This window comes from Monocercomonoides exilis, assembly GCF_001643675.1.
Source record: "Monocercomonoides exilis strain PA203 chromosome Unknown scaffold33-1116896, whole genome shotgun sequence".
NCBI classification, from domain to species: Eukaryota; Preaxostyla; order Oxymonadida; family Polymastigidae; genus Monocercomonoides; species Monocercomonoides exilis.
Genome location: NW_027150578.1, coordinates 622,937 through 647,997, shown reverse-complemented (window position 1 = coordinate 647,997; position 25,061 = coordinate 622,937). Strand labels below are relative to the sequence as shown.

General features: G+C 35.2%; 8 protein-coding genes across 8 annotated transcripts; 4 read left to right on the top strand and 4 right to left on the bottom strand.

The window, feature by feature from the left end:
- Window positions 1–676: 676 nt before the first annotated feature.
- On the top strand, window positions 677–1,083 carry MONOS_17823 (uncharacterized protein; the record flags this gene model as incomplete). The annotated part of the gene is made up of 2 exons (XM_067870781.1): window positions 677–725; window positions 797–1,083. 2 exons carry the CDS (start codon window positions 677–679, stop codon window positions 1,081–1,083), a joined length of 336 nt encoding a protein of 111 aa, XP_067724401.1.
- Window positions 1,084–2,436: 1,353 nt separating this feature from the next.
- On the bottom strand, window positions 2,437–2,772 carry MONOS_13892 (uncharacterized protein; the record flags this gene model as incomplete). Its single annotated transcript, XM_067866639.1, has 1 exon — window positions 2,437–2,772. One exon carries the CDS (start codon window positions 2,770–2,772, stop codon window positions 2,437–2,439), a length of 336 nt encoding a protein of 111 aa, XP_067724400.1.
- A 335-nt stretch (window positions 2,773–3,107) lies between these two features.
- Window positions 3,108–3,636, top strand: MONOS_13891 (uncharacterized protein; the record flags this gene model as incomplete). Its single annotated transcript, XM_067866638.1, has 2 exons — window positions 3,108–3,112; window positions 3,327–3,636. 2 exons carry the CDS (start codon window positions 3,108–3,110, stop codon window positions 3,634–3,636), a joined length of 315 nt encoding a protein of 104 aa, XP_067724399.1.
- Window positions 3,637–4,072: 436 nt separating this feature from the next.
- MONOS_17822 (uncharacterized protein) lies at window positions 4,073–5,708 on the top strand (the record flags this gene model as incomplete). Its single annotated transcript, XM_067870780.1, has 5 exons — window positions 4,073–4,154; window positions 4,204–4,695; window positions 4,775–5,428; window positions 5,483–5,598; window positions 5,652–5,708. 5 exons carry the CDS (start codon window positions 4,073–4,075, stop codon window positions 5,706–5,708), a joined length of 1,401 nt encoding a protein of 466 aa, XP_067724398.1.
- A 349-nt stretch (window positions 5,709–6,057) lies between these two features.
- On the bottom strand, window positions 6,058–9,427 carry MONOS_13889 (putative eukaryotic translation elongation factor 2). Its single transcript, XM_067866635.1, has 2 exons — window positions 9,261–9,427; window positions 6,058–9,131 (listed from the first exon to the last, which is right to left on the bottom strand). Exons 1-2 carry the CDS (start codon window positions 9,349–9,351, stop codon window positions 6,712–6,714), a joined length of 2,511 nt encoding a protein of 836 aa, XP_067724397.1. The 5' UTR covers window positions 9,352–9,427; the 3' UTR covers window positions 6,058–6,711.
- Window positions 9,428–17,572: 8,145 nt separating this feature from the next.
- Window positions 17,573–21,226, top strand: MONOS_17821 (putative elongation factor 2). Its single transcript, XM_067870779.1, has 2 exons — window positions 17,573–17,788; window positions 17,918–21,226. Exons 1-2 carry the CDS (start codon window positions 17,698–17,700, stop codon window positions 20,416–20,418), a joined length of 2,592 nt encoding a protein of 863 aa, XP_067724396.1. The 5' UTR covers window positions 17,573–17,697; the 3' UTR covers window positions 20,419–21,226.
- A 201-nt stretch (window positions 21,227–21,427) lies between these two features.
- MONOS_13890 (uncharacterized protein) lies at window positions 21,428–22,509 on the bottom strand (the record flags this gene model as incomplete). Its single annotated transcript, XM_067866637.1, has 2 exons — window positions 21,428–22,272; window positions 22,353–22,509. The coding sequence occupies 2 exons, from the start codon at window positions 22,507–22,509 to the stop codon at window positions 21,428–21,430; spliced, it is 1,002 nt and encodes a 333-aa protein (XP_067724395.1).
- A 659-nt stretch (window positions 22,510–23,168) lies between these two features.
- Window positions 23,169–24,825, bottom strand: MONOS_287 (Sec13A). Its single transcript, XM_067872821.1, has 5 exons — window positions 24,646–24,825; window positions 24,469–24,531; window positions 24,321–24,412; window positions 24,032–24,266; window positions 23,169–23,967 (listed from the first exon to the last, which is right to left on the bottom strand). The coding sequence occupies exons 1-5, from the start codon at window positions 24,783–24,785 to the stop codon at window positions 23,412–23,414; spliced, it is 1,086 nt and encodes a 361-aa protein (XP_067724394.1). The 5' UTR covers window positions 24,786–24,825; the 3' UTR covers window positions 23,169–23,411.
- Window positions 24,826–25,061: the final 236 nt, after the last annotated feature.

Below are 25,061 nucleotides of genomic sequence, written 5' to 3'. Positions count from 1 at the left end.
TTTGTTGGAAAATTTCCTATATCAAAAAACCAACCAGTTCCACACCAATCTGTTATTTTACAGTTTTCCACTCTGTTTTCTGTAAAAGACCAATCAGAATTTGATTGCGTATGAGCTATGCAATTAGCTCCTCCATGAGCAGCTGAACAATTTGTAAAATTGGATTTTGTTATGTTCAACTTAAACAAGTAATCGCAACGCATTGCCCCACCATTATTTGTTGTTGAACATTTGAAAAAAGAGCATGTTGTGATTGTGAGATTTGCATTTATGCGAATAACAAAAAGTGCTCCTCCATCACTACTTCCGCTGTTTGAATTTTCCCATTCGCACCATTCAAAGAGATGGCTGTTCTCGTCAAAAGTGGTCAATCTTCCAGGTGTTTTTCTTTCTGTTTCAGTTCCAACATGTACAACAGGAGCATTTGGTGAAGAACGTGTTTGGTGAAGAAAAGAGGCATTGAAGGCAGAGAGAGATGTGGATGGGCTGTTGAGGGAAGGGAGGATGGCACCATCGATGGGGTTGTGAGTGTGGAGGAAGATGGTTGAGTGGATGGAGAGGGAGGAGTGAGGAGAGAAGGAGGGGATTGCATTGACATCGTTATTGATGGTCGTGGAAGTGGAAGACAGTGAAGAAGTGGTTGAGATGAATGAATAGAGTGAGTGTGAGAGAAGGGATGGAAGAGATAGAGGGGATTTGGGAGAGGAGATGTTGGAGAAGAGGGTGTTTGAGAGATGGAGATTGAGGTGGATTTGGAGGTGGGGATGGTATTGGTGATGGATATGGTGAGGGGAAGGGGAAGAGGAAGAGGAAATCGAAGGAGAAAGGGAGGGGGAAGGAGAAGAAAAAGAAGATGATGAGGATGAGGATGAGAAAGATGAAAGAGAAGGAGAAAGGGATGGAGATGGAGAAGGGGATGAGGAAGAGAGGGAAGAAGGAGAAAAAAGGAAGGGCTGGACGAGGGAGACGAAAGAGGAGAAAGAGGAGTGGGAGATGGAGAAGGAGGCAGGGATTGAGGAGTGGGTATCTGGGAGGAGATTGTTTGGGGTGGAGAAGAGGGGGAATGAGAAGGTGGCTGGCTGAGGGGTGATGAGTGAGAAGTTTGTGAGGGTGAGAGAGGCATAGGCAGAGAGGAAAAGTGGAGATTTTGTTGCTGGATTGACTTGGCAAATGGAGGAGAGGATGGTGGCAGCTGAGTGGCATTTGGCAGTGAGAAGTGGGTAACCATTGAGGGGGACGATGTTGAGATGGCTCACACGCAAGGAGCTGTTGACGATATTTAGACTTGTTTGAATGCTGTAAATGTGAATGTCAGCTGGTTTTATAACTTTCATCAATGAATTGTAAAAATAATTGTTGTATTCTCTTTTTCCATTTTCAATGTTGATCTTGCCTTTTTGCATCTCCTCGTTCCATTTTTGATGATATTGCCTATCTGCAATGCCTTCGTCATTACAACAGTTAACAACAAGTAACAACAACGCAGCAAAATGGAGTGCAGATCTCATATTGATAGAGCACTCACAACAATTGTGGATGAAGTTAAAAATGGGGAAATAAAAAATTCCTGCACCCCATATTATTTTCAATTTTCAAACAATGATAATTATTTTAATTATTTCGTAATCCAAATTTGTGTAAACGTTTTTCAAAATATGTAACAAAAGGCAAGCTATTTTTCTAATCTTTCTTTCACGCGATCCATTGAAAAGAATTTTGTAATTTCAAGTTAAAATCAGACTTTTGTTCGATGTGAATTTTTAAAAAATTTTTTTCTCAATGAGAAAGCAACGAATGCCTTTCTCTTCTTGCAAGCCATTTCATTGAAAGTGTTGACTTGAATTTTTAACTTTTTAAAACCTTATTCCTGCTGAGAAAGATTTTTTTTTTCTGACTTTAATGAAAGTGTGATTTCTCAAAGGAAAAGATAATTTTGTCACTGCCATCAAAAAGATATAAAATAGGAATTTTCGTTTCTGTTTTTTTTTTTTTTTTTTTTTTTTTTTTTTTTTTTTTGAAGGGCAGTTTGCAAAAAGATGAAAACGAGCTAAAACATTATCTTTCTGACAAGAAAATGTTATATTTTTAAAAAATGTTGTAAAAGCAAATGTTATTCACAAAACCACTTAAAATATGTCCGATTCTTTTCCAAAAGCTCAATTTTTATGTCAAATTGATATGATTTTTACAATCTTCTCTTTTCGATTCCTTTGATCACTCTAAACTCATTTTTCTTATTCATCTTGTTTTTCCTCCAATTCAAAAAAAATCCTACCGAGGCAGAGGAAGAGGTTCATCAAGAAGCATTTCTTCTCCGTTATCGTTAGCTTCTTGAAGCTTGCTCAGCCACCTGCTATGAAAAAGAGAAACACAAAGCACACTGTTTTTGTTGCACCGCTTCTCACATAGATTGAGTATACATTTTCCTCCGCTTTCTTAAAATTGATTGAGTCCACTATAACGCATCAGCACTGAAGTCTCTGACACTTCGATCTCTCTCTCTTCCCCTTCTTTCAGCATGCCAATGGTTTTCCGGTAGTCCTTCAATGAATCTTCAATAGCAGGCATAGCCCCAGCCATTGGCATTGAAGGAAATAAAGCATTGTCTGATTCTGATGATAGGAAAGATGCAACCATTAACAGAGGCGGAAGGTTTGTTGCCGGAGACTCTTGACTGTTCAACAAGATAGCATCATTCAGCGCAATATCTGCTCCGTCTTCGACATCGCTTGATGAAAGGCAAACCTTCGCATCATCAAATGAAATGTCCATACGTAATTTATCCTCCTCTTCTACATCGTTATCATCATCATCATCATCACTCGACTCTTCTCCTCTTCATTTTCAAAGCCTGAAGAGATTTCACTGTCCTTTTTCATTTAAATCTGCATTTCTCTTTCAATTTCATTTGACTGTCATTTTCCATTGAATTTTGAGTTTCATTTTTCACCTTTAGAGAAACCTTTGCTCCATCTTTTTTCAATTTCTTCTGTTTTTTCTTCAGTGCCTTTTTTGTTGAAAACTCAAAGATTAAAAAGAATGAATTCCACGCTTGTGCAAATATTTTCAATTTGAATTGAATGATAAAATGAATCGATCAACTGACAATGTTGTGTGGAGAAGACATGCACCATTGTCATGTTCTTCGAATTGAAAATAAAAAATTTCGTGAAAGCTTGTGAAAACATCTTCATATCCTTCTTCTTCCATCTTTTCATATTTTTCCTTTTCAAATTTCTTCCTTTTTAGTTTCTTCTTTTCGTTTCTTCAACGACACCTTCCTCTTCTTCTGCTGATGCTACTGAAGATACCAAAATTACTCCAAGAATTCGCTTTGCATCGGCGTCTGAGGACGGCACAGTCAAAATTCACACACACCCGGCTCCGCTTTCGCAGGAGCATTTGTGCAAAGATTGGGATGTTGCAGAAATAGCGACGCGTTCGCCAGCCTTCAAAGTGCGTTTTTGCGAGAGTGAAAGGCAGGTGCTTGTGGCAGCAGGAACAGACAGCGACAGCGTGTGGGAGGAGACAGAAACCGGAAAGTGGGTGAGATTCACAGCAATAAAAGCTTCTGAAGAGAAAGGGGAAGACCAGAAAGTGGAAGAAAGCGAAAAGGCTAAGGAGGTGCTGGCATAAGGGAATGGCTCGCGTGTGAAGGCTCAACTCCCTTGTTATCTTTTTTATTTTTCTCATGTTCATCTCACAAAAAAGTTTTTGAAAGTTTTATCGTTTTTCGAGTATTTGAATATTTTTTGAATGGCAGAAATGCATTTTGGATGCCGGCATCAGAGCATTGATTGCGTCGCGAAGTCGGCTAATTTTTTGAAAGATTGGAGAAGGATGAAAATATTTATGAGCTGAAATGTTCAACTCAAAAAAATCACTCTCTTTTGATGAGCTGTCATTTTTCTGTTTAGAAACTGGTTTTTGCTTTGGAACACCAACCTTGCTAATAAAAGACACAACAAACGAGTGCTTCAGAGAATCGAGTTCGAAAGTTCAAATAAGATCAAAATGTCCAATTATTAATTAATAAATTCTAAGTTTAACTGTTTTTTAAGTGATAAGGGCGATGCTGCGGCAAAGACCGGTAAATCACCATCAAACCTTTAAAAAGAAACGATTTGAAAATGAAAAGCCGATGAAGATAAGCGGTTTGGCTTTGCTTGATATTTTTGGAATGATGATTTTCTGGTGAAACAGATTATGTTGACAGCATCCACGGCTCTTCAAACGAAGAGCTGCACCAAACCTTGTTGTTTTTCGAAAAATATGTTCGGTGCCGAAACTGCAGCGATTATGTGAGAGACCTTCCGCAGACGTTTTTTGTGAATTTTGTTGGCTTATTTGGGGGGTTACGAAGTGCAGACGAGTGCCTGGCGCTTGACATTATTTACACTTTGGTTAATAAGGCGATAAAAGCAAAATATGAAGAAAGCCACGAAATAGAAACGCGACTGCATAATGCTTATGGATCATCCTCATTTATTTCGTTGATTGAGCACACGCAAGAATTCGAAAGCAAAAACAAGTTGATTATGATTTATTTGTTTGCACATCCGCAATACTTGAAAGATGCAATGAAAGATAAATCCATTTGGGATAGCTATATGACACTCCTTCGCCATGAAATTAACACCGAATCAAAAGATTTCGAAACACACATTTTGCCAATAACGACGCACGATATTTATGGTGTGATTTTATTTTTTGTGGAAAAAAATGTTTTGCAATTTTATCTTTGCTTATTTTTTATTTTTTTTAAATTTTGAAGTTTATCCACCTCATGATGACAATTTTCAACTTATTTCGGATCTTATATCTTTGCTAAGCAAGGCTGTGTGTAAGAATCCCTTTTTTTCATGTAAATGCATGGATGAGTTATATCAGTACGTTTCGCGGGTGAATAGGGGTGAGCGGCTGAGTGGTGCTTTTGCAGAATGCTGCACAATTTTGATGGAGAAGACAATATGCTGTTTTACGCAAAAGCCATTTGACTTCTTTGAGCGAAAGGGTCAGAAAAGCCAACAAGAAATGTGTGTGGAAAAGGACAAAAAACTGCTGTCAATCTTTGATGACTTTACGCCAATTAGTCGGCGTTCAGTCACCTCCGAGCATGTTGATTTGTTCAAGCGGATGGTATTCGCAGTTAAACATCTTATTAATGATTTGAATGTCAAAGTTGATATTCCTCATATGAAATGTGTAACATTATTGCTGAAATGGTTTCTCGAAAATGTTCAAATCAGATCGCTTGACTATAACATCAATTTTGTGACGCGTCATTGGGGTGTGAGCTATAATGGCCCAAGTGTGATTGATGTCCTTCCTATTTATGTCGAAATAAGTTGCAATCTCGTCATGAAAGCAACAGACAACGACAACGTGAGTAGATCGTTCAGAACAATGGCAGACTTAATCAATAAATGTTTGGACGATTGCAAAGTTGAAAGCCAAGAAACGTTTTTTATTGATAATTCAGATGCACACAGATCTGCGATTGTTTTGCTTAGTGCTTTGGAGGAGAATGGATTGGAAGATCTTTGCGATTCTCATCCGACCAATTTAACAAATAGTGAACTGCGTTCTTTTTACTGGGTATTTACGAAAAATTTTTAGCAAATAATATGTATATATCATTTTTGTTTTAGTATTTTGATGAAAAGTTGATTGCAATGGCGGATGGGAAAATTTTTTTGATTGATTGAGCTTATATTTTAACAGAGCATTGCTATTTTAAAGTGTGCAAGTTTCAAAGTCTTCCGTTTCAATTTGAACATGCATGTCCTTTTTTTTAACATCCTTTTTTTTTTTCATTGAGTTTTCTTTTCTTTTTCTTTCTTTCTTTATTTATTTATTTTTTCTTCCTTTGTCTCTGTTTGTATTTTGCTCCATTGTTTCTTTATGTAAAGATCAAATGGTTTTTATTTGTTTAATCAAAATTTATTCATCATTTGTTTCAACACCCAATTTTTGTTGATAGTTTTTGAATCCTTGAAATTTTTATCCACTTCACTTTTTTACAACTTGTACCTCAAATCAAAAGATTTTCAACTCTTTTTCAATCAACTTCAGCCACATTATTTTTTGAACAAAAAGATGAAGGTAAATATTGTGAGCAACAAGCCAGGAAATTAAAAAAGAAAAAAAAAAGAAAAAGACACAAGGATTTGAATCCAACATAAGAAAGTGTTTCAACAATGAGCTCAAACAATTATCTCTGCATTCAAAAAAGGGAAATAACAAAACAATGTGGATATGATTTTTCACCTGAAAAATGGTCATTCAAGTTCAATAATTCTTCATTTTATAAAAAATGTGCTGTTAATTTATTTTTTTTTTCAAATAATGAATTTGCATTCAATCTATTGATTGTCTTTGAATATGAAAATGAAACCGTCACATTCTTTGAGATCTGTTTCCTTCTTTGCAAAGAGATCGATAATATACATGCTGGGAAATCATTATTATTGGATTCTGCTGAAACACAGCAAAATCTTCTCCTGTCTGTGTGAAAAATTCCAAACGGAGAAAAAAATTTATCATGAAAAGAAACAAAACATAACCATCAAGAAAAACGTGCCAAGACAACCTCGACGTGACTAAAAATATCTGGCACTTGTGATTATTCATATAATCATTTGATGGTTGCAAATCTTTTCTTCAACCAGCAATTCAACAAAAATATCACAAAAAAATACAACAATCATTTTACAGTTTTTTTGTAAAAGAATCGGGCTTGGGGACATCCTCTGGCAATCCCTTGCGTTTTCTGATTGCTCTAACAGTGGAATAGCATCGCGAACCAACCTCATACGCTGTTCCTTGCACAAGTTGCCAATGGTCGAATACGCACTGCGGAAACGCTTGCCCAGAGGTGTGCGAGCGCAGATCAGCTGTAAATCCAAACGACTCAGAGACAGGCAGGAATGCTTTGACATTCACCAGAGGCGTGCCCATTCTTGGCTCTTCACACACAACCTGCCCTCTTCTCTTGTTTAAGCATGTGTAGACCCCACCAACAGCATCTCTTGGGGCAGTAATGTCTGCAGCAAACATAGGCTCAAGAAGAGTTGGCTGCGCATACAACTCCGAAGCATACAGACATGATCTGATCGGCTGGACCATCTCAGATGCTCCTCTATGAATAGAATCTGGATGAAGCAGCACGTCCAACACATTGAAGCGCACCCCCCGCATTGTCTCATTGCACTGCGGCCCATTCATCGTGGCCCACGAAAACGTTTGCTCAAAATAGCCCTTCACTTCATCCAAATACTGCACTGCTTTTGTCTTGTCGACAATCACATTGGCGCCTTTTTCATCTGGCCCAAAGCACCAAATCCTTCGAGAATCTGCTGGATCCCAGTTGTATTTCGTTACAAGATCTTTCCCCATTTCCTTTGCATCGCTGTTGGGTCCGTAGTTCCCTCTCTCTATCTCTTCAACAAGCTCGTCATCCAAAGGCTCGGCTTCCATAAACACTCGGTTATGATTATTTGGCGATTTTGCCAACGAAATCGTGCTTGATTTCTCTTGGATTGTTTCACAATACTGCACAACCGGATCGCTAACCTTTATCTTTGTGCCACCCATGAAATCATCCTGCAAGTCCTTCAGGCATATTTCCAGATGCAGCTCACCTGCTCCTGCAATAATGTGCTCGCCAGAGCCTGATGTCGAAACAACGCACAGCTGATCAGACTTTGCCAGGCGCTTCAGGCCTTCCACCAACAACGGCAGATCGCTCATTTCCTTCGGCTCGACAGCAACACGCACAACCGGCGAAACAGAGAACTTCATCGAGGCGATATTGTAAGCATCATCAAAATCCGTGATGGTTCCAGATTTGGTCAGATATTGATCGATCCCAGCAAGGCAGACAGTGTTTCCACAAGGAACATCTTCCACTGGCTCAAACTTCCTGCCCATAAACAGAACACAATGTTGGATGTTCTTAATAAACAAGTCCCCTTTCTTTCCGTGCACAAAGTTTGCCCCTTGAATTCTAACCTTCATTCCAGTTCTAACAGTCCCTGAGAAGACTCGTCCAAAAGCATAGAAATGTGTCTTATCCGCAGGCACCATCTTTGAAATATAAAGCATCAACGGTCCGTCTGGATTGCAGTCACGAATAGCAATAGCAGCAGCATCATCCATTGGGCCCGTGTACAAATTTTCGACTCTGTATTTCTGTGACTGGACTGGCGACGGCAAGTTCAAGATGACAGTTTCCAGAAGCGCATCAGCTGCCGGCATCCAGTTCTGCATCACTGCCTTCAACAATTTTCTTTCCGTGAAAGTCTCTTGTTCTTTTGTAAGATGGATCTTCATTTGAGTCATAACTATGTTCAGCCTTTCTGTGTTCTTTGTCATGACTGCATCAAACACTTGGTACAATGGATCCAAGATAAATTGCACAAAGCCGCGCTTCAACTTTTTGCCATCTGCATCTGTGTCTGTTTCTTGCCACTTCTTCGTTGCGGGGTTGAAAAACCAATCTCCCCAGAGTTTCTTCACAAGATCTGCTTCTGGCGTCTGAAATTTCGCTGAATAGAATTCCGCAAATCGCCGAAGAGTAAAGCCAAACTGATGAAGGCCCGATCCGAACACAACTGTTCCTGTTACAGGATTTGCTTCTATGTCACCCAATTTGCCGTCATCATACATTGCAATCAATACGTTGATATCTTCAATCGTTCTCAGGAATCTTTGATATGCCTCTTCTGGATCCAATTTTAATTCAAGAATCACTCTGTCAATTTTATTCATCATAAGAACAGGCACCACACGCTCTGCAAGCGCCTGTCGCAATACTGTTTCAGTCTGAACGCAAACGCCTTCAACTGAATCGACGACAACAATTGCTCCATCGGTCACGCGAATAGCAGCTGACACCTCACTGGAAAAGTCAACGTGACCTGGTGAGTCAATCACATTTATAAGGTAACCGTCTCTTTTTTCTGATCCGGGAACTTGAAATTCGTAATACAAAGAAATTCCAGTCGATTTGATTGTTATGCCCCTTTGCTGTTCGTCTTTTCGGGTATCCAACGTTCTAGCATCGCCAGCCTGTTGTTGTCCAATGATTCCAGCCTTTTCGATAAGAGAATCAGTTAAGGTTGACTTTCCTGAATGAAATGTTCAGCAAATTCAGATCAAAAACAAATGCATTCGCAAATTGCAAATGTTTTTTTTTATTTTTAAAAAAAATCACACAAAAATCATAAGGTCAAGGATAAATTTATAAGAAAACTCACCATGATCAACATGAGCAATCACAGACATATTTCTGATGTTGTTACGGTTTCCCATGTGTTCTCTCAATTGAGTGACAGTAAAGTTCACCATTCCAAAATTAAAATTTCAATGATTGCTCAAAAATGCGAGCAAAAGATTTATCGATGCTTCAACTTTTTTCAAAAAATGTTCTTTCAAGTTCCTATCATCTTAATTAAGTCCAGTGAAAATGATATGGGACAGCTTTGGTTATGAAATTTTATTGAGTTTTGCATATTGTCATATAGCACTCTGCTATAAGTTGTGATCACATCAATATGAATTGTTCAAAACCTTTTCGTTCAACTCACTCATATTATGTATTTTTAATCACTTTTGAACTATTCATTTCTTTGAGCATTGAGAAGAAAATGAGCTTGATATGAAAAATTATTGATATATTTCAAATGACAAATAAAAAGACTTTTTCAATTTGAAATGTCTTCTGTTTTATTTTTTAAATATTTTAAATATCATTCTTTTTATGAATTACACTATTTACACCAAAAATAATTACATTTCGAAAAAGAATATATGGGTGAATATTTTTGAAATCATAACTTTTTTCGGAGTGTTTATTTTTCAAAGGTTGTTTGTCAATGAATAGAGATTTTGTATTTTTATTACAAATTTCATCAAAACCATTTCAAAAACAAATGTAAAAGCCAAAATAAAAATGAAGACATCTTTGATTAGTAAAATCACTTTTCAGTATTCTTTTGTGAATGTTCAAGTGAAATTTAACAATCGAAATTTAAAAATGAAATAATATGATATCAAAAATAATCACCCATATCGATTTCGAAGTGATAGAATTTTTTAACGTGTTTAATGAATAGTTTGTGATGTGAGATTTGCACACTCCTTTTTTTTTTAATATCAGGGAAAAAAAAATTTTTTTTTAATTTTGCAAATAGATGATTTTTCAAAAAAGAGAATTGCAATTTTAAAATTTACATTCTTTTATTCTTTGTTTATCCGAAAATGAAAGAAATTGATTGTACGGGTGATTATTGATGCTTATCTTATTTTCATCAAAGAAACATTTTAAACATATGAACCTGAAAAAAACATTTTTTTTTCCTTTTTCAAAAAGGTGGTTGAACAATGATCGATTTCCGATCGATTATTTTTTGTTGAGTAAATGCAATTTTTAAATTCAACAGCAGAGTGATCATTTTTAGATGAATAAAAATCTTTGAAAAATAGACTTATTTTTTCGTTTCACGGGATGTTCTTGAATCATAGTATGTTTCTTATTGAATAATAAAAATTCCAGATTTGAATAATTAATGATGCATTAGATAAATTGTGAAATAAATAGGTTATTTCAAATTAATTGTGTCATTACAAATTTCAGTGACGAATTAAAAATAACCCCAGTTATTTTGATAACACAGAGAAAAACTTGAATCAACTGGATGTTTTTTAAAAGCATTGAATAGAAATATTTTTGATAGAAATATGGTTGTGGTCATGCTCGAATATGTTTTTGTTTGAAAATTTTGATTGCAAAAATTCGAAGATTTTCATTTTGGGTTTAAAAATTTATTTGAGTAATCTCTGTTTATCATATCCAAAGGTTTTTAAAATTGTATTTTCTTAAGCAGAAAGATTTAATGTCTCCAATTTCACTATTTGTGTGAGTTTAATTTTGAGAAAAATCTTGAATTGTTTCACTTTATGTTTTGAGATATATTTTAATATTATTTGAATCGAAATTGCAAAATGATGAACAATTTAAAAATAAATTTAAAAATTACACTAGAATCGAAACTCTGTCGTTTCATACACTGAATCGTTGATCACATTTTGTGGAATGTCAGCGTTTGATCGATTGAAGATTTTTCTCACTCATTTCCTTTCTGTATCCGCTCTCATGTTTGTTTACCTTATTTTCTTTCGCTCTATCTCCTTTATTGAAGAAAATGCAATTTCTTTATAAAAAATGTCACATCTTCTTCAGTCAAACAGTGGGAATCGATAACAATGTTTGTCAACCAACTAGCAATCTTTGCATCCGTTGAGAGATTTTTTCTTCCTCCTGTATATTTATCTGAAAATAGAAGCCATAGCCTTTTCATCCTTCCAAAGAACCACTCAACAGAAATTCTATTTTTATCCAATAAAGCATTAAATGTTTTGATTTTTTATTCCACTTTTCCGGAAGACAATGAGGAGGAGAAAGCTGCTTGAGAAAACTAATTAATGTTAAGCAAAGAGTCATCTGTGTTTGTATGTGATGATACAGATAATGAGTCTGTAGATGACAATGTTAAAGGAGAAAAGGAAGAATAAAATGACGAAGAAGAAGAAAAAGAATGAGAAGAAGGAAAAGCATTCATTGAAGAAGAAATTTCAGACAAAGAAGGACAAGAATATAAATTTTGAGAATTAAATTTCGGAAACTTGTTTGTTGGGTAATTCTTTCGGATTGGTGTTGTTGTATTCAGTTCGGGAAAATAGCCTTGATATCATTTATCGGCAAGAATAGCCCAGCTTTCGCTTTCATCATAAATACATCTTCCGTTTTTTTCTTTATCTGTTTTATTGAGAAACCCTATGTATCTTTTTCATCCCTTGTCTAAAAAGAAACACATCATGAATTCCTCCTGCGATTGCGTCTGACATAAACAGCGCTTTGCATTGCGGCCATGCTAAAACGGCCACTTCAGACTTCATTCAATAAACATTATGATGACCATCAAAAAGTTGCTTTGAGTCATCATATGCTATTGGTGGGCGAGGCACCTTTACTGTCGTAGCATCTACCAACAAAGTAACAGATGGAAAATCTCCACATGAGAAAAAAGGAGGCTTTTGAGGCTCATAAAAAAGGCTTCTCAAACCCGTGCAATAGATATGGGTTTATTTCATCAAGGCAGTTAGACGCAATTGTGCTCGATATTTTCAAATCTTCAGTAATCTTTTTTATTGTGGTTCAACTTGAAAGCCATTCAAGATAGATAATTATCTGATCGTGAACTGTTAGTGTCTTTCGTGGTTCCCTCTTTGGAACAGTACTCATATCAGATTTGACCAGATTGTTAAGTTCTATCAAATGAATTATTGGCAAACAAAATTGTTCATCAGTGTTGTCATCAATTAATGATGAAAACAATTCACCAAACGATTCTTCTTCTTCCTCTTCTTTTTCAAGTGATTGAACTTCACTTTTTTCAATACGAGAAATCTGCATTTCCCTTCTTATTTGAAGTGTTCTAAAATCAGGACATTTTCTTTGCTTTCCTTATCCTTTTTTCATTTTTCATTTTCATTGACAATGGGAAAGAAGAGTTTGATGAATTTATTGTTAGGATGGAGATGATTGAAATGTTTTTGGTATTTGATGAGAAGAATCGCAGCAATCAGTTTCATCATCTTTGTGCGAACTTTCTGTCAATTAATTGTGCAAATATTGATTGTAACTACATTTTTCTTTTGAGGAACCACTTCAGTGTGATCAGACGAAGAGATTGTGTTTTTATAACTCAAAACGAAACATGTTTGATTTCCTTCTAATTTTGCTATTTCAAAATGAGAATTTTATGTTTAAGTTTCTTTTGTTTGCTCGAGCTGAATACATTCAAAAGAAAGTTAAAAGTTTTGAAGAATTGATTATGCAAACCTTTCATTTCTGTGATCATTGTTTGCACATCCCGATCCAAAGAATACTATTCCATATAGACAAGTCGGATATGTTTCCATCGACAAGTTTTTCGATAATTGAAATAAAGGGAGTTTTTTCCTAGGATAATGTTAATTTTGAAACAGAAATGAAAGTATTTTTTTTGAAATAGTTTGATAAGTTGTGAACAAATTAAACAAATGGGTGATTATTTTTGAAATCATATTTCTTCGAAGTGAATTTTCGGTTTAAATTTATTGTTTTAAATTTTTCTTTTAAATTTTTGTCAATGAACACAGAAAAGAAATAACTCCAATAAAAATCATTTCTGTCTTCCTTTCACATCAAACAATGAATTTGGATTAAATAAAATGAATGAAACATTTCAACAAAAATTTTGTTTTCAAATTCATAAAATTTTCGTAATTATGCACATCCCTAAAAAAAGTTATGATTTCAATAATAATCACCAAAATTGTCTATAATTGTTTGATAAAAATTAGATTCAAAATGTTTTGTATAATTTTATGAATATCAATAGATTTTTCAAAGGAATAATAATAAATGCTTTAATGACACACAAAGTTTAGCAATACATACTGAAATAATCATAGGAAAAGTGTTTCTTGTCATTTCAAATTGACTCAAATCATTTAATGCGAAAAATGTGATGTTAAATGTTATTCAATTCCACTGAAAGTTATTACTTACAAGGTGAAGAATATGAATCTTTGATCTGTATAATTTATGTTGATAAAAAGAATAATTAATTAGTTTTGAAATCATAACTTTTTTTAGGGATGTGCATAATTACGAAAATTTTATGAATTTGAAAACAAAATTTTTGTTGAAATGTTTCATTCATTTTATTTAATCCAAATTCATTGTTTGATGTGAAAGGAAGACAGAAATGATTTTTATTGGAGTTATTTCTTTTCTGTGTTCATTGACAAAAATTTAAAAGAAAAATTTAAAACAATAAATTTAAACCGAAAATTCACTTCGAAGAAATATGATTTCAAAAATAATCACCCATTTGTTTAATTTGTTCACAACTTATCAAACTATTTCAAAAAAAATACTTTCATTTCTGTTTCAAAATTAACATTATCCTAGGAAAAAACTCCCTTTATTTCAATTATCGAAAAACTTGTCGATGGAAACATATCCGACTTGTCTATATGGAATAGTATTCTTTGGATCGGGATGTGCAAACAATGATCACAGAAATGAAAGGTTTGCATAATCAATTCTTCAAAACTTTTTTAACTTTCTTTTGAATGTATTCAGCTCGAGCAAACAAAAAGAAACTTAAACATAAAATTCTCATTTTGAAATAGCAAAATTAGAAGGAAATCAAACATGTTTCGTTTTGAGTTATAAAAACACAATCTCTTCGTCTGATCACACTGAAGTGGTTCCTCAAAAAGAAAAATGTAGTTACAATCAATATTTGCACAATTAATTGACAGAAAGTTCGCACAAAGATGATGAAACTGATTGCTGCGATTCTTCTCATCAAATACCAAAAACATTTCAATCATCTCCATCCTAACAATAAATTCATCAAACTCTTCTTTCCCATTGTCAATGAAAATGAAAAATGAAAAAAGGATAAGGAAAGCAAAAAAATGTCCTGATTTTAGAACACTTCAAATAAGAAGGGAAATGCAGATTTCTCGTATTGAAAAAAGTGAAGTTCAATCACTTGAAAAAGAAGAGGAAGAAGAAGAATCGTTTGGTGAATTGTTTTCATCATTAATTGATGACAACACTGATGAACAATTTTGTTTGCCAATAATTCATTTGATAGAACTTAACAATCTGGTCAAATCTGATATGAGTACTGTTCCAAAGAGGGAACCACGAAAGACACTAACAGTTCACGATCAGATAATTATCTATCTTGAATGGCTTTCAAGTTGAACCACAATAAAAAAGATTACTGAAGATTTGAAAATATCGAGCACAATTGCGTCTAACTGCCTTGATGAAATAAACCCATATCTATTGCACGGGTTTGAGAAGCCTTTTTTATGAGCCTCAAAAGCCTCCTTTTTTCTCATGTGGAGATTTTCCATCTGTTACTTTGTTGGTAGATGCTACGACAGTAAAGGTGCCTCGCCCACCAATAGCATATGATGACTCAAAGCAACTTTTTGATGGTCATCATAATGTTTATTGAATGAAGTCTGAAGTGGCCGTTTTAGCATGGCCGCAATGCAAAGCGCTGTTTATGTCAGACGCAATCGCAGGAGGAATTCATGATGTGTTTCTTTTTAGACAAGGGATGAAAAAGATACATAGGGTTTCTCAATAAAACAGATAAAGAAAAAAACGGAAGATGTATTTATGATGAAAGCGAAAGCTGGGCTATTCTTGCCGATAAATGATATCAAGGCTATTTTCCCGAACTGAATACAACAACACCAATCCGAAAGAATTACCCAACAAACAAGTTTCCGAAATTTAATTCTCAAAATTTATATTCTTGTCCTTCTTTGTCTGAAATTTCTTCTTCAATGAATGCTTTTCCTTCTTCTCATTCTTTTTCTTCTTCTTCGTCATTTTATTCTTCCTTTTCTCCTTTAACATTGTCATCTACAGACTCATTATCTGTATCATCACATACAAACACAGATGACTCTTTGCTTAACATTAATTAGTTTTCTCAAGCAGCTTTCTCCTCCTCATTGTCTTCCGGAAAAGTGGAATAAAAAATCAAAACATTTAATGCTTTATTGGATAAAAATAGAATTTCTGTTGAGTGGTTCTTTGGAAGGATGAAAAGGCTATGGCTTCTATTTTCAGATAAATATACAGGAGGAAGAAAAAATCTCTCAACGGATGCAAAGATTGCTAGTTGGTTGACAAACATTGTTATCGATTCCCACTGTTTGACTGAAGAAGATGTGACATTTTTTATAAAGAAATTGCATTTTCTTCAATAAAGGAGATAGAGCGAAAGAAAATAAGGTAAACAAACATGAGAGCGGATACAGAAAGGAAATGAGTGAGAAAAATCTTCAATCGATCAAACGCTGACATTCCACAAAATGTGATCAACGATTCAGTGTATGAAACGACAGAGTTTCGATTCTAGTGTAATTTTTAAATTTATTTTTAAATTGTTCATCATTTTGCAATTTCGATTCAAATAATATTAAAATATATCTCAAAACATAAAGTGAAACAATTCAAGATTTTTCTCAAAATTAAACTCACACAAATAGTGAAATTGGAGACATTAAATCTTTCTGCTTAAGAAAATACAATTTTAAAAACCTTTGGATATGATAAACAGAGATTACTCAAATAAATTTTTAAACCCAAAATGAAAATCTTCGAATTTTTGCAATCAAAATTTTCAAACAAAAACATATTCGAGCATGACCACAACCATATTTCTATCAAAAATATTTCTATTCAATGCTTTTAAAAAACATCCAGTTGATTCAAGTTTTTCTCTGTGTTATCAAAATAACTGGGGTTATTTTTAATTCGTCACTGAAATTTGTAATGACACAATTAATTTGAAATAACCTATTTATTTCACAATTTATCTAATGCATCATTAATTATTCAAATCTGGAATTTTTATTATTCAATAAGAAACATACTATGATTCAAGAACATCCCGTGAAACGAAAAAATAAGTCTATTTTTCAAAGATTTTTATTCATCTAAAAATGATCACTCTGCTGTTGAATTTAAAAATTGCATTTACTCAACAAAAAATAATCGATCGGAAATCGATCATTGTTCAACCACCTTTTGAAAAAGGAAAAAAAATGTTTTTTCAGGTTCATATGTTTAAAATGTTTCTTTGATGAAAATAAGATAAGCATCAATAATCACCCGTACAATCAATTTCTTTCATTTTCGGATAAACAAAGAATAAAAGAATGTAAATTTTAAAATTGCAATTCTCTTTTTGAAAAATCATCTATTTGCAAAATTAAAAAAAAATTTTTTTTCCCTGATATTAAAAAAAAAAAGGAGTGTGCAAATCTCACATCACAAACTATTCATTAAACACGTTAAAAAATTCTATCACTTCGAAATCGATATGGGTGATTATTTTTGATATCATATTATTTCATTTTTAAATTTCGATTGTTAAATTTCACTTGAACATTCACAAAAGAATACTGAAAAGTGATTTTACTAATCAAAGATGTCTTCATTTTTATTTTGGCTTTTACATTTGTTTTTGAAATGGTTTTGATGAAATTTGTAATAAAAATACAAAATCTCTATTCATTGACAAACAACCTTTGAAAAATAAACACTCCGAAAAAGTTATGATTTCAAAAATATTCACCCATATATTCTTTTTCGAAATGTAATTATTTTTGGTGTAAATAGTGTAATTCATAAAAAGAATGATATTTAAAATATTTAAAAAATAAAACAGAAGACATTTCAAATTGAAAAAGTCTTTTTATTTGTCATTTGAAATATATCAATAATTTTTCATATCAAGCTCATTTTCTTCTCAATGCTCAAAGAAATGAATAGTTCAAAAGTGATTAAAAATACATAATATGAGTGAGTTGAACGAAAAGGTTTTGAACAATTCATATTGATGTGATCACAACTTATAGCAGAGTGCTATATGACAATATGCAAAACTCAATAAAATTTCATAACCAAAGCTGTCCCATATCATTTTCACTGGACTTAATTAAGATGATAGGAACTTGAAAGAACATTTTTTGAAAAAAGTTGAAGCATCGATAAATCTTTTGCTCGCATTTTTGAGCAATCATTGAAATTTTAATTTTGGAATGGTGAACTTTACTGTCACTCAATTGAGAGAACACATGGGAAACCGTAACAACATCAGAAATATGTCTGTGATTGCTCATGTTGATCATGGTGAGTTTTCTTATAAATTTATCCTTGACCTTATGATTTTTGTGTGATTTTTTTTAAAAATAAAAAAAAACATTTGCAATTTGCGAATGCATTTGTTTTTGATCTGAATTTGCTGAACATTTCATTCAGGAAAGTCAACCTTAACTGATTCTCTTATCGAAAAGGCTGGAATCATTGGACAACAACAGGCTGGCGATGCTAGAACGTTGGATACCCGAAAAGACGAACAGCAAAGGGGCATAACAATCAAATCGACTGGAATTTCTTTGTATTACGAATTTCAAGTTCCCGGATCAGAAAAAAGAGACGGTTACCTTATAAATGTGATTGACTCACCAGGTCACGTTGACTTTTCCAGTGAGGTGTCAGCTGCTATTCGCGTGACCGATGGAGCAATTGTTGTCGTCGATTCAGTTGAAGGCGTTTGCGTTCAGACTGAAACAGTATTGCGACAGGCGCTTGCAGAGCGTGTGGTGCCTGTTCTTATGATGAATAAAATTGACAGAGTGATTCTTGAATTAAAATTGGATCCAGAAGAGGCATATCAAAGATTCCTGAGAACGATTGAAGATATCAACGTATTGATTGCAATGTATGATGACGGCAAATTGGGTGACATAGAAGCAAATCCTGTAACAGGAACAGTTGTGTTCGGATCGGGCCTTCATCAGTTTGGCTTTACTCTTCGGCGATTTGCGGAATTCTATTCAGCGAAATTTCAGACGCCAGAAGCAGATCTTGTGAAGAAACTCTGGGGAGATTGGTTTTTCAACCCCGCAACGAAGAAGTGGCAAGAAACAGACACAGATGCAGATGGCAAAAAGTTGAAGCGCGGCTTTGTGCAATTTATCTTGGATCCATTGTACCAAGTGTTTGATGCAGTCATGACAAAGAACACAGAAAGGCTGAACATAGTTATGACTCAAATGAAGATCCATCTTACAAAAGAACAAGAGACTTTCACGGAAAGAAAATTGTTGAAGGCAGTGATGCAGAACTGGATGCCGGCAGCTGATGCGCTTCTGGAAACTGTCATCTTGAACTTGCCGTCGCCAGTCCAGTCACAGAAATACAGAGTCGAAAATTTGTACACGGGCCCAATGGATGATGCTGCTGCTATTGCTATTCGTGACTGCAATCCAGACGGACCGTTGATGCTTTATATTTCAAAGATGGTGCCTGCGGATAAGACACATTTCTATGCTTTTGGACGAGTCTTCTCAGGGACTGTTAGAACTGGAATGAAGGTTAGAATTCAAGGGGCAAACTTTGTGCACGGAAAGAAAGGGGACTTGTTTATTAAGAACATCCAACATTGTGTTCTGTTTATGGGCAGGAAGTTTGAGCCAGTGGAAGATGTTCCTTGTGGAAACACTGTCTGCCTTGCTGGGATCGATCAATATCTGACCAAATCTGGAACCATCACGGATTTTGATGATGCTTACAATATCGCCTCGATGAAGTTCTCTGTTTCGCCGGTTGTGCGTGTTGCTGTCGAGCCGAAGGAAATGAGCGATCTGCCGTTGTTGGTGGAAGGCCTGAAGCGCCTGGCAAAGTCTGATCAGCTGTGCGTTGTTTCGACATCAGGCTCTGGCGAGCACATTATTGCAGGAGCAGGTGAGCTGCATCTGGAAATATGCCTGAAGGACTTGCAGGATGATTTCATGGGTGGCACAAAGATAAAGGTTAGCGATCCGGTTGTGCAGTATTGTGAAACAATCCAAGAGAAATCAAGCACGATTTCGTTGGCAAAATCGCCAAATAATCATAACCGAGTGTTTATGGAAGCCGAGCCTTTGGATGACGAGCTTGTTGAAGAGATAGAGAGAGGGAACTACGGACCCAACAGCGATGCAAAGGAAATGGGGAAAGATCTTGTAACGAAATACAACTGGGATCCAGCAGATTCTCGAAGGATTTGGTGCTTTGGGCCAGATGAAAAAGGCGCCAATGTGATTGTCGACAAGACAAAAGCAGTGCAGTATTTGGATGAAGTGAAGGGCTATTTTGAGCAAACGTTTTCGTGGGCCACGATGAATGGGCCGCAGTGCAATGAGACAATGCGGGGGGTGCGCTTCAATGTGTTGGACGTGCTGCTTCATCCAGATTCTATTCATAGAGGAGCATCTGAGATGGTCCAGCCGATCAGATCATGTCTGTATGCTTCGGAGTTGTATGCGCAGCCAACTCTTCTTGAGCCTATGTTTGCTGCAGACATTACTGCCCCAAGAGATGCTGTTGGTGGGGTCTACACATGCTTAAACAAGAGAAGAGGGCAGGTTGTGTGTGAAGAGCCAAGAATGGGCACGCCTCTGGTGAATGTCAAAGCATTCCTGCCTGTCTCTGAGTCGTTTGGATTTACAGCTGATCTGCGCTCGCACACCTCTGGGCAAGCGTTTCCGCAGTGCGTATTCGACCATTGGCAACTTGTGCAAGGAACAGCGTATGAGGTTGGTTCGCGATGCTATTCCACTGTTAGAGCAATCAGAAAACGCAAGGGATTGCCAGAGGATGTCCCCAAGCCCGATTCTTTTACAAAAAACTGTAAAATGATTGTTGTATTTTTTTGTGATATTTTTGTTGAATTGCTGGTTGAAGAAAAGATTTGCAACCATCAAATGATTATATGAATAATCACAAGTGCCAGATATTTTTAGTCACGTCGAGGTTGTCTTGGCACGTTTTTCTTGATGGTTATGTTTTGTTTCTTTTCATGATAAATTTTTTTCTCCGTTTGGAATTTTTCACACAGACAGGAGAAGATTTTGCTGTGTTTCAGCAGAATCCAATAATAATGATTTCCCAGCATGTATATTATCGATCTCTTTGCAAAGAAGGAAACAGATCTCAAAGAATGTGACGGTTTCATTTTCATATTCAAAGACAATCAATAGATTGAATGCAAATTCATTATTTGAAAAAAAAAATAAATTAACAGCACATTTTTTATAAAATGAAGAATTATTGAACTTGAATGACCATTTTTCAGGTGAAAAATCATATCCACATTGTTTTGTTATTTCCCTTTTTTGAATGCAGAGATAATTGTTTGAGCTCATTGTTGAAACACTTTCTTATGTTGGATTCAAATCCTTGTGTCTTTTTCTTTTTTTTTTCTTTTTTAATTTCCTGGCTTGTTGCTCACAATATTTACCTTCATCTTTTTGTTCAAAAAATAATGTGGCTGAAGTTGATTGAAAAAGAGTTGAAAATCTTTTGATTTGAGGTACAAGTTGTAAAAAAGTGAAGTGGATAAAAATTTCAAGGATTCAAAAACTATCAACAAAAATTGGGTGTTGAAACAAATGATGAATAAATTTTGATTAAACAAATAAAAACCATTTGATCTTTACATAAAGAAACAATGGAGCAAAATACAAACAGAGACAAAGGAAGAAAAAATAAATAAATAAAGAAAGAAAGAAAAAGAAAAGAAAACTCAATGAAAAAAAAAAGGATGTTAAAAAAAAGGACATGCATGTTCAAATTGAAACGGAAGACTTTGAAACTTGCACACTTTAAAATAGCAATGCTCTGTTAAAATATAAGCTCAATCAATCAAAAAAATTTTCCCATCCGCCATTGCAATCAACTTTTCATCAAAATACTAAAACAAAAATGATATATACATATTATTTGCTAAAAATTTTTCGTAAATACCCAGTAAAAAGAACGCAGTTCACTATTTGTTAAATTGGTCGGATGAGAATCGCAAAGATCTTCCAATCCATTCTCCTCCAAAGCACTAAGCAAAACAATCGCAGATCTGTGTGCATCTGAATTATCAATAAAAAACGTTTCTTGGCTTTCAACTTTGCAATCGTCCAAACATTTATTGATTAAGTCTGCCATTGTTCTGAACGATCTACTCACGTTGTCGTTGTCTGTTGCTTTCATGACGAGATTGCAACTTATTTCGACATAAATAGGAAGGACATCAATCACACTTGGGCCATTATAGCTCACACCCCAATGACGCGTCACAAAATTGATGTTATAGTCAAGCGATCTGATTTGAACATTTTCGAGAAACCATTTCAGCAATAATGTTACACATTTCATATGAGGAATATCAACTTTGACATTCAAATCATTAATAAGATGTTTAACTGCGAATACCATCCGCTTGAACAAATCAACATGCTCGGAGGTGACTGAACGCCGACTAATTGGCGTAAAGTCATCAAAGATTGACAGCAGTTTTTTGTCCTTTTCCACACACATTTCTTGTTGGCTTTTCTGACTCTTTCGCTCAAAGAAGTCAAATGGCTTTTGCGTAAAACAGCATATTGTCTTCTCCATCAAAATTGTGCAGCATTCTGCAAAAGCACCACTCAGCCGCTCACCCCTATTCACCCGCGAAACGTACTGATATAACTCATCCATGCATTTACATGAAAAAAAGGGATTCTTACACACAGCCTTGCTTAGCAAAGATATAAGATCCGAAATAAGTTGAAAATTGTCATCATGAGGTGGATAAACTTCAAAATTTAAAAAAAATAAAAAATAAGCAAAGATAAAATTGCAAAACATTTTTTTCCACAAAAAATAAAAATCACACCATAAATATCGTGCGTCGTTATTGGCAAAATGTGTGTTTCGAAATCTTTTGATTCGGTGTTAATTTCATGGCGAAGGAGTGTCATATAGCTATCCCAAATGGATTTATCTTTCATTGCATCTTTCAAGTATTGCGGATGTGCAAACAAATAAATCATAATCAACTTGTTTTTGCTTTCGAATTCTTGCGTGTGCTCAATCAACGAAATAAATGAGGATGATCCATAAGCATTATGCAGTCGCGTTTCTATTTCGTGGCTTTCTTCATATTTTGCTTTTATCGCCTTATTAACCAAAGTGTAAATAATGTCAAGCGCCAGGCACTCGTCTGCACTTCGTAACCCCCCAAATAAGCCAACAAAATTCACAAAAAACGTCTGCGGAAGGTCTCTCACATAATCGCTGCAGTTTCGGCACCGAACATATTTTTCGAAAAACAACAAGGTTTGGTGCAGCTCTTCGTTTGAAGAGCCGTGGATGCTGTCAACATAATCTGTTTCACCAGAAAATCATCATTCCAAAAATATCAAGCAAAGCCAAACCGCTTATCTTCATCGGCTTTTCATTTTCAAATCGTTTCTTTTTAAAGGTTTGATGGTGATTTACCGGTCTTTGCCGCAGCATCGCCCTTATCACTTAAAAAACAGTTAAACTTAGAATTTATTAATTAATAATTGGACATTTTGATCTTATTTGAACTTTCGAACTCGATTCTCTGAAGCACTCGTTTGTTGTGTCTTTTATTAGCAAGGTTGGTGTTCCAAAGCAAAAACCAGTTTCTAAACAGAAAAATGACAGCTCATCAAAAGAGAGTGATTTTTTTGAGTTGAACATTTCAGCTCATAAATATTTTCATCCTTCTCCAATCTTTCAAAAAATTAGCCGACTTCGCGACGCAATCAATGCTCTGATGCCGGCATCCAAAATGCATTTCTGCCATTCAAAAAATATTCAAATACTCGAAAAACGATAAAACTTTCAAAAACTTTTTTGTGAGATGAACATGAGAAAAATAAAAAAGATAACAAGGGAGTTGAGCCTTCACACGCGAGCCATTCCCTTATGCCAGCACCTCCTTAGCCTTTTCGCTTTCTTCCACTTTCTGGTCTTCCCCTTTCTCTTCAGAAGCTTTTATTGCTGTGAATCTCACCCACTTTCCGGTTTCTGTCTCCTCCCACACGCTGTCGCTGTCTGTTCCTGCTGCCACAAGCACCTGCCTTTCACTCTCGCAAAAACGCACTTTGAAGGCTGGCGAACGCGTCGCTATTTCTGCAACATCCCAATCTTTGCACAAATGCTCCTGCGAAAGCGGAGCCGGGTGTGTGTGAATTTTGACTGTGCCGTCCTCAGACGCCGATGCAAAGCGAATTCTTGGAGTAATTTTGGTGTCTTCAGCAGAAGAAGAAGATGTTGAAGAAGATGATAGTGATGATGAAGGAGCAAAAGAGATAGAGGAGACAGATCCCTTGTGAGATGCTTCAAGAGTTGTTGAAGAACTTAGAGATAGTTTGTTTTCAGCAGTCTCTGCTAAAAAGTGGAGAACGATAGAGCCATCAGCTCCTCCACTTACAAGTAATGGAAATGATTTTTCGCACTTTGATGAACATGCTGTACAACTGAAGTATTAAAAAAAAAATAATATCAATACAACACCATTTTTTGAAAAGCGAATTCGCAAACCATTGACACTGCCATCCTACAGCTGTGCTTCCAGAAGGATGTATCATCGACAATTGAGAAATCGAAGAAGACGAAGAAGAATTTGATATTGCTTCTTCAAAAGTCAAAGCATCAAGAATAGAAACTGTTCCATTGGATAGCGCGCAAGCAACTAATGCCTTTTGCTCGGGCAGATTAGATGCTGACGCACTTTCTTGCACATGACTTTGCAAACTTGTTATTGAGATCTGATTCACTAAAAGCATAAGTACAATTTAATTGATAATCTGATTATAAAAAATACACGTACCCGAGCTTCCCAACTTTTTTGAGCCAAGGCATTCAATTTTCCGTTGGCCCGAAGATAGACGCCAAAGCCTAACAAATCCATCATATCCACCGCTGCAAAAAAACAAAAATTATCGGTCATCAATAAAATAAATAAAAAAGAGTTGCACCTGATAAAATGCTGTCCAAATGAAGGGGGAAGCCATGCTATTGTCCAAATAGCACCTTCATGTCTTTTTTTTTTAAATTTGAAATGAATGAATCAAATGCAACATGAATAATCGTTGATTAAAATCATAAAAAATAACGGCAATGAGAAAACAACAGTATTTCTTAAAAAAGCAAACCCATTTGTTTCAGAGTGAAACTGAAGTTTACCATCTTGAGATATCAAAAAGCATTCAATGCGTCCATCTTTCTCACCAACAACACATTTTCTGCCGAATGAATCAATTGAAACTGTCGTTGCTATGCCTTTTGTTTCCATTAAATAATTATCACAGCAATAAACAATTTGTATCAGATCTGGTTTTATATTATTTGTTATAAAGATTATCGATCAAATTGATCAACAAAAAAGTGTGGATATTTTTGTCACGAGAAAATAAAAAGAACAATTAATTTGTGTATCATTTTTAGCAATTTAATAGCTTTCAGAAAGTTTATTAGATTATACAAATTGCAATTACGGTGAAAGATACAAACTTCAAATAGATTTTCAATTATGGACGTACAAGACATCAATGCGCAAAACCTTGCGCAA